Source organism: Mirounga leonina, unplaced genomic scaffold, assembly GCF_011800145.1.
Source record: "Mirounga leonina isolate KUSES-001 unplaced genomic scaffold, KU_Mleo_1.0 Mir_174, whole genome shotgun sequence".
NCBI lineage: Eukaryota > Metazoa > Chordata > Mammalia > Carnivora > Phocidae > Mirounga > Mirounga leonina.
In genome coordinates this window covers 157,683-167,204 of record NW_023270451.1, presented here as the reverse complement: position 1 = coordinate 167,204, position 9,522 = coordinate 157,683, and the positions used below count along the sequence as shown (strand labels likewise).

The following is a 9,522-nucleotide window of genomic DNA, read 5'->3' as shown; positions in this document are numbered from 1 at the left end:
TATATATATATATATATATATATATATATATATATATATATATATATGTATGTATATATATATGTATGTATATATATATAGTAGAGGGTCAGATAACAAATATTTTATTTAGACTTTTTTGCTTGAAGGTCTTTGTTGTGATTTGTCACCTCTGTCATGTAGCTCAAAAGCAGTCATAGACAGGTACGAAATGAATAGGCGTAGTTGTGTTCCAAGAGTGTCAGGAGCAGGCGTCCTATTATAAATGTCCAAAAGCCCGGTGATGGGTATTAAAGAGGGCATGTTCTGCATGGAGCACTGGGTGTTATACACAAACAATGAATCATGGAACACTACATCAAAAACTAATGATGTAATGTATGGTGATTAACATAACATAATAAAAAAATAAATGTCCAAAAGAAAAAGGTTTATTTTGTTATTTATTTCTATTATTTTTTTTAAAAAAGGAAAGAAAATACTATGTTATGGGTTTTGTTTTATATTTTGTTATTTCTTATACTGTTTTATTGTTTGATATTATATTTTGTTGTTGTTTTATAGTTTGAAAGTCCAATCAGGCAACATGTATATACTTATTCTAGGAAGACAACACTTAAATTCAGACTCAACAGAGAATAGACGTCTCTTTGTGTCAGTACTTATTTTGTGACTAACAGTTTGTTTTCTCTTTGGCTGTAGGAACCACAGAGTAAATGCCATTTCTACTGCTTGTGTTTCAGAGGCAGGACAGTACCTGGTGCAAGGACAGACACTGAAGCCAGAAACCAGCCCTCTATCCCATTTGGTGACTCTGTGACCACAAAGTAAATAATGTCCTTATGCCATTATTTCCTCATCTGTAAAATGTGAATCATGATAGTGCCAGTGTCACAGTAATGCCACAGGATGAGAGAGATTGTATCTAAGGGATTTAGCACAGTGCCTAAGAAAAAGCAGCAGCTCTGATTAAATGGCCCCTGCAATCTTCCCTAGGCTCACAGGAGCACCCCGGGGAAAAGGGTCCTGACAGGATTTTCCACCTTACTGTGTGATCACTAATGCTCCCCTCCCTGCCTGGGAGGATCTGAGGCTTGTGCAGAAGGAAGTGTGCTGCTTGGTCTTACAGTGTGGAATGATCTGTAATTCTCACTGTAGGAGAGGGTGTGAGCTCCTGTCCACATTCTCCTCCAGTGTGTACAGAGCAAATAAATACTGAGCTTCCTCAGATGGCCTGATGAAGATGAAGAAGGATGGGATGAAGGATTTGAAAGTTATTTCATCTAAGTCTCAAGTTATTCATATTACAGTGGAAAAAAGGAATATTACATTGCAAAAATGTTGTGATGATTATATACATATGTAATATCAGCTATGTGTTTCCTGGCACTCAGTGATTTCCTCTTTGGATCTGAGCAATTAATCTCTAGACAGTTAAGAAAAAAAGAGTACATGACTAGGTTTCTGTAGGTCCTAATGTGTGAACATAATCTGAGTTTTCAGAGGTTGAGGAAGCAGTCCTGGGAAGTGGAGGCCAGCCCTGAGAACAAGTGAAGGAGCTGCTCCTGGTGCTCATGTAGGGAAGGGTTCAGGTTGACACAAACCTGAGAAGAGGATCTGTGTGGGTTGTCTTGGTGTTGCAGGATTTCTTTTCCTTTAGTGCCCACAGTTCTTGGTCATGCTGCTTTGAAGAATGAGGAGGTAAACCAGATGGAAGAAGAGTGGTGGGCAGCAAAGCAAAGTTTATTGAGAGATAGTACAAAGCTCCCCAAAAGGGAGGGGACCTGAGAGGGTTGTCCCCCTGCCCCCAGAATTTTCTAAGTCCAAGGGTTTTTATGGTCTTGGTGGGCTGTTTTAATCTGATTAACCCTCCATGCTCCTGTCACCCAATCAGGTTTTTGTCCACTCACTCATCTACATACCAGGTAGTTGTTCACGTGGGAAAGGGTGGAGGGCTCCTTCCAGGGTGGTGTAAAATCCTCTTAAGCGTGGTTTCCTCTCAAGGCGGGACTCCTTGTGCCTGCCTGCCTTTCTTTGGACTATCCCTCATTATGGGTACTTCTCATCCCATGTTTCTAGAAGGCACAGTAGTAAATACCCCCATTTCCTTTTCCTGTGAATTTATTTTAAGGTCAAAATGAGACTGGGAGCATTGTTTTTTGTTACAGAACCTAATTGAACTTGAGCACATGACATTGTTGCTAAAAATATGTCAGGGTATGTTTCAACCAGTACAAGTGGCTAGATATCTTACACAGTATTTGGACTTTTCATATATTTCTCTGAAAAATTAACATTTCAGGTTGTTCCAATTTAAACTGTCAAAAAAACTGTTATCAAAAACAGAAAATCTGGACACTTGATCTATAAAGATGCACCATTAAATAATTTCTTTGTTCTCATCAAAAGTTGAAGGGATTGAGGAGCAGCTATAAGCCCAGAGGGAGGAGAAGATGAATGCTTCCAGCAATAACATCTTGCTGAGAAGGCAGGAAAATAAGAACTTGATGATCAGATGGTTCGGGTTGGGGGAGGAGGGTGTGGCCTGACTTGGGTGGGTCACATGGTTCCCTAAGGCCCTTCTTTGCTGGCTGCAGACCAGGTAGGACACCCATGGGTGCCCAGAAGATCAAAAGAGACAGCCTTGATTGTGTATGGGTTTGGGGATGATGCAGAGAGTGCCTTAATTTTCCTTTACACACCCCATGTCCCTTCCAGTTGTTCATACAGTACCTATGAAAAGAGGCCTTTTTGTTCAGTTACTTTCACTTTGTGGATTCAGGACAGAGGGACTTGAAACATTACAGTATTTTTCAATGCTTATATCCATTACTGAGATTTCTACTGATACTGTTTGGATACCAAATTAAAGCCCAAATTTATAAACAGTAGAATACATTTAAAAACTTAATTTGGACATCACAATACAGATGCAATTTCACAAAATCCAAATTTCAATTTCATCTCTTTCACTTGTTTCAGACAATACCAGATAGACTAGGGTGTAGGATGGGTACTGGCTTGAAACCTGCCTAAACCTCGTTGCCTGTCTCATGTATATCTCAACACTTAGAAGATCTTCTAAAAGTAATTTTGGTATGGAATAGCAACCATTAATGTTACTATTTTTTGAGCATTTGCTATCTTTTAGGCACTGTACTTTATATATATTATTTCATTTTCTCCTCTTAACAGTCTTAAGATGTAAATACTATTATAGTCACTGTTGTACAGATGAGAAAAGTGCAACAGATGTTAATTCACTTATCCAGAGTCACACAGCTGGTACATGTGGCAGCCTGGATAAGTAATGGGAGCTCAGTGAAAAAATTCTGTGGAAAAGGGGAATATATAAAGATAACAATAAAAGTCTCTCATTATTATAGCACTGTAGGGCAAATACCATTTTCACTGTGGTATATTTATTTATAGTTTTTCCTCTACAGCATATACATGTACAGATAATACATAAAATTCTGTGATTAAATGCAAAAACTAAATTATATACATACATAATTTTAAATTATATATATAACAAGTGGTCATTTACATATAGACTTGTTTATACTTTTAGTTTTATTATAAACTTATGAATAAATACTTTTATAACTGAAATTTATAAATATAAATTTAACATCTTATAGTGTGTATTTTTCATAATAAATTTATACAAAATCATTTTAAAGATTTTAAAAATCAGAAAAAGTGCAAGGAAATAAAAACTGCCCATCACAGGCTTTACCACTCTTAAAACTTTTAAACTTACCTTGATTTTATAAATATATAGATTCACATATCTGAGAGCTGACCACATATGCAATACTCTGTTCTTTTATTTTTTTCAATATTTTGAAGTTAGTATTTTCAAGCTTATTCCTTGAAGTCACTATTTTCAGTAGACATCTAGTGTTCCCAACTTTGAATGCAACATTAATTAGCTTCACCATTTTCCTACAGGCAGCTGATGTGGCTTCCACCACATGGCGTTTTGCGTTACTCACAGGTGATTCTCTACCTTTAAATCCAGACTTCTCAGACTGTAAAGTGCACAAGAATCCTCTGGGAACCTTGTAAAATGAGATTGTCATTCAGTAGGACTAGTTGAGGTTTGATTTTCTGCATTTGTAACAAGCTCCTAGGTGAAGTGGATGCTGCTGATCCATGAATCAAACTTTGAGTACCAAGGACTTGGAGTACTTATCTAAATAATTCCATTTTCAAATATGCAATAATAACCCATATAAGCAGTGATGCCTCAATATATCGAGCATTAGCCTTGCTCCAAGCACTTGTAAGAGCTTTATATGTATTATTGACATTACTCTTCTCAACACCTCCTTCGGGTTAATATGTTTTCTATTTTAAAATAAAGAAAATGAATCAGAGATATGTTATGCAATTTATCCAGAGTAAGACAGCAAATATGGGGAGGTTGGATATATAATAAAGGGTCGTTGAAGAAACACTGAGAAATAGGGAAACCTAAAACAACAATAAATGTCACTCTCAGTGTATCATTCTAGAGTGGTGATTGAGAAATGTTTTCTGTAGAGGGCCAAATGGTGACATTTTCGGCTTTGTGGGTCTCTGCCACAACTACTCAACTCTGCCATTGTAGTGCAAAAGTAGCTACAGACAATTTGTAAACATATGGACAAGGTTGTGTTTCAGTAAAACTTTATTTACAAAACTGGGGGGTTGCTAGGTATGGACATAGTTTCCTGACTTCCTGTTCCATGGTAACCATTATGATAAATTGTAGTGTTTAAGTTTTGTTTTTCCTGGGAGATACAGTGTGGTAATATTATTCCACAGAAAATTATAAATATATAACTATATTAAGTATCTCTTATATGTATAGATATAGTTTATATTGTTATATGAACAATCTCATTATTAAATGTATAGATCAATAAAATATTGACTGTTATGTATACGTAATAGAAGCTTTTTGATAAAATGTACAAAATCTGTACATGTACCAAGAAGAATTAAAAACACCTATCCTTCCAGGAACGTCCACTCTTTAAACTTTAAAGAATTCCTTTGCATTTGTTCTTTTTATGTATTTGAGAGCTTACTATATATAAACCAGTTCTGTATTTGACATTTTCCATGCTAATATGTGGTGAATATGTTCAAGTTTACTCATAATTGATCAAAAAACATGTTTTTAATGGCTCCATAATATTTTGTCACTTCAAAGCCTCATAGTTAAGGTGCCCTTTTCCCTCCTGTTCATCACTGTAGTGTTTCCCTGTTGTTGAGTGTTGAAAAGTCAGGGTGGCTCCATCTCTCTTTTTTTTTTTTTAAGATTTTATTTATTTGACAGAGAGAGACACAGCGAGAGGGAACACAAGCAGGGGGAGTGGGAGAGGGAGAAGCAGGCTTCCCGTGGAGCAGGGAGCCCAATGCAGGGCTCGATCCCAGGACTCTGGGATCATGACCTGAGCCGAAGGCAGACGCTTAACGACTGAGCCACCCAGGCGCCCCAGGGTGGCTCCATCTCTTGAGATCCATCTCCTGGTAGCCACGTTAATCAAACTCTGCACTGTTCTTTGAGTATCAAATGAAGTAATCTGTATTTAGCACAGACAATGTGAGAAGCCTAATCCCTCTTTTCATTCACTTCTTTCTGGAAAGGGTTCATGTTCTCTGACTCTATATTCCATTCAGGGGTCTTCTTACTTTGTTTCTGTAGACACCTTAGGGGATAGGTGAGGCCGTGTTGAGATTCAGGCCCTCGGGTTCCTCCTTTTGGGGACCCATCCCAGTCAGGAATCATGATGGACAGGGCGTGGGACACAAGATCCTGAGTTTGCCCCTGGGAAGGTTCTGACACTGCTGTCACAGGAGTTCATTCTGCTTCCATAGCATCTCTGCACTTGATAGCACCACCTGATTCTTAGAAGGAGAAACAATGAATGTCATGATCTCAGGAACTAGAGGTAAATGGTAGGCATGGCAATTATGTGATCAGATATCCGTGTTACTAGAGGCAACAAATTTTTGTGAAGTAAAGGTTTTTCGCCATCCTTTGAAAGTAGACTCCTAAGTGATGGGAGGGGATTTTTATATTTTCACACATTACACTGTGTGTTTCCTTATTTCTTGAAAACTCACAACCATCCAGTTACTAATCACAAAACTCAATTCTCAAGAATTATCTTTCATTTTATTAATTTGTGAGGGACATTGCCTTTCTTTTCTTTAGAGATGTAGGAAGGGTGTATTATCTTTCTTTTTAACCATCTGATCCTTATTCAGGATCTTTGGTTTCTTTGTAGAACCCTGGAGAACAAAGTCAGAGGCATATCCACCATGTTGGAGGAACCTGATGCGCTCAGGGGTCTCTTCCAATGGAACAGTGCTGGTCTTCTCCCAGCATTGATCCCTGAATGTGGAGTGAGGTGCCGCTTCTACCTCTAGGATACAGGATTTATACCTTGGTTTCTCCTATACCCCAAATACCTGATGTATACTTCAGGATTTAATGGTCACTGGATTCCTTCAGGATAGCCACAGACACTAATAAAAGACATACAATTTTTACATCTGACAGATCATTGCACCTCTGAAGAACTGTAATGGCAGTGAATAAAATCAGTAAGTATTAACAACCAGAAATATTTATGTAAAATGTATACCCCTTCCTGTCTTCATTCTGAACCATTCAAATACTAGCCTTCCTTGCCTCTACAGTGAAATAACAGAAAAATAGATTTTTCTCTGAACCATCTGCCCTGTATCTTCATAGTTTACGGGCAGCTGAATTTAGTGGGAAATGGTGTCAAATTGCTATAATTTGGACCACAAGTGCTGATATTACATGGGGCTCACGGTGTGAGCTGAAGTTACAATGTCTTCCTGCAAACTTCAGGAAATACTGCAGAGCGAGCAGGTCAGACTGGGCGCCCAGCTGTGCAGCCTCTGTGGTTGCCCATATTGAGAAGGATGGGGTGGGTCAGACCTGAAGATGGTTCTTGTGTAGCTTCTCTTGGCAACGCTGATGCTGTGGATCCTATTCCAGCTGCTACAGTAGTACATGGCCTCGTCTTCTTTCTCTAGAAAATGTATTTTCAACGTTGCAGTGGAAGTGCCAGCATTTTTGCTTGCCTCAAGTTTGTTGTTCTTCCCACCTAAAGAAACTTGAACATGGTTTGTTATGACATTTGTTAGATGTTCTATCTCCTGATCTGGTTTCTGCCGGTAGAAGTATATGGTTTCACTGTTAAAGTCCTTAGCAGACACCTTGCATAATATGTGGGCACTCTTATCTTTTTCTCTGGAAATTGATATTTCAGGTTGCTCCAACATTGCCTGCCCAAGGCCAACTGCAAGCAAAGAAGAGAAATTCCCATGAACAAATGATATGGAAAAAATTTCTTGAATCTCTCCTGTAGACTGAAGTGACTGGGGGACAGCTCACAAGCCCAGAGGCAGGAGAAGATGACTGCTTCTAGCAGTAGCATCCCGTTGGCCTGGCTGGGTCCCCAATGACAAGGTAAGAAGTGAGGTCCCTATTAGCAGGACTTGTCATGTCAGTCGCTGGCGGGCGGGTCTGGTTCAGGTTTCTCAGTAGTTCCCTGGGGTTCTTCATGATCAGCCACAGATATGAGCAGATCTGGGGCTTTCTGTGCCCCGTAAGTGCTGGGCAGATGGGGTAAGAGGGCTCCCAATCTGGAAAGAAATTCCCTGTTTGAATGTTTCCATCTGAGTTTGGCAGGATGGTTCTCACACCCACTCAGCCATTTCCCCCTGGAATCCATACTACAGAAACATTGCTCAGAAACATAAGGACAGGGCGCCTGGGTGGCTCAGTTGGTTAAGCAACTGCCTTCGGCTCAAGTCATGATCCTGGAGTCCCGGGATCGAGTCCCGCATCGGGCTCCCTGCTCGGCAGGGAGTCTGCTTCTCCCTCTGATCCTCCTCCCTCTCATGCTCTCTGTCTCTCATTCTCTCTCTCAAAATAAATAAATAAACAAAATCTTTAAAAAAAAAAAAAAAAGATTGTTTAAAAAAAAAAAAAAGAAAAGAAACATAAGGACAGACCTCCTGTGTTCAGCCCCTATGTCTGTCTGTCTCTGATTTGCTGTTGATCTGAGACTCAGATAGGATACCTGACCTTTACTCTTTGTAATACAGCACAACAAAACAATAACCAGACACCGAAATATCTCACTGATGTTACTGAATATGCCATGTACACAAGCACCAGAGTATTTTGTGTTTTCTAAAGTTAATTGAGTGGTCACCAGTCATATTAGGACTCAGAGAAATCAAATTTCATTTAAAACTGGGGTGCTTCCAAGAAGGGACTAGGATGCAATTGCTGGGGATACAGGGGTCAGAGCAGTCTCTGGAAATCAGTTTCTATTCGCCCTGGGCCTTACAACTGTCTCATGAGCATGATGTCACAGGCATGATCATTTTCAAAGAAATGTTGTGTTTCATATCTAATGATAAGCTTTATAATTAATATACATCTAATATCCATTGTGGACTTGCAGTTTGTCAAGCATTGTTTTAAAACATTTTCTTGTACTATTTTATTTAATCCTCTCCACAGCCACATGTGATAGCTGTTATGATTAATCTCCACTTCACAAAAGAGGACAGTGGAAAAGAAAAGTGACTCATGCAAAGATACAGAACCAGTAAATATGAGAACACATATAAGAGTTGTTCCTTGAAGAAAATATGAGAAAAAATGAGATATAAAAATAACAATACCAGGCACCCATCATTTACCATTACTTTGAATTTTTTTTACATACTTACAAATAGAAGCAAGCTTGCTTGGAATTTTATATATACATGTACATTTTAAAGGGAGATTTGCATATTTGGCTTTCTATTTTCTTTATTTGGTTAACTTATTACTGTGAGCAATATTACAATTCTTTTAAATTATGTATGAGAATATTATTTTTAAGTGCCAGAGTTAATTAAACACCCTCCTCTACCACTTAACCCATTTAGTTAACTTTGTGTTTTGAAAATTTATCAGGTCCTTAAAATGTTATTGTGTATGTTTTTAATGACCTATGAAAATAGGTACCCTCCTATACTACTTACTCCTTTGGATGGTGGCTGAGTTATTTAATTATTTCATATGTGAGTGTCTATATCTGTAATTGTCACAATAAATATCTTTCAGAAATTTAATTATGTTATCACTCTAAAAATGATAATGAACATAATGTACATTCTGTGCCTGGCAATAATATGTGCTTTTTATGTTTTCAAGTTATATTTTTATTATTACTGAAAAACAGGAAAAAGACTTTGTTAAATAATATTTTAATTGTGGGGTGCCTGGGTGGCTCAGTAGGTTAAGCGTCCAACTCTTGATTTCGGCTCAGGTCATGATGTCAGGGTTGTGAGATCCATCCCCGTTGGGCTCCACACTGAGCCTGCTTAAGATTCTCTCTCTCCCTCTCTTTCTGCCCCTCCCCCCAACTCACACACAAGCTCTCTCTCTTAAAAAAGAAAAATAATATTTTAATTGTAAAAATTCTTGTAGTTCCTTTCTTGAAAATG

The 9,522-nt window shown here is 38.3% G+C and overlaps 1 gene segment (V, D, J or C); it reads right to left on the bottom strand.

Moving 5' to 3' along the window:
* Positions 1-7,451, bottom strand: part of LOC118021313 — a 30,545-nt gene extending 23,094 nt beyond the window's left edge. Inside the window, 3 exon segments of the C gene segment in view lie at positions 6,509-6,525; positions 7,006-7,313; positions 7,409-7,451. Coding sequence covers positions 6,509-6,525; positions 7,006-7,313; positions 7,409-7,451 — 368 coding nt within the window.
* Positions 7,452-9,522: the final 2,071 nt, after the last annotated feature.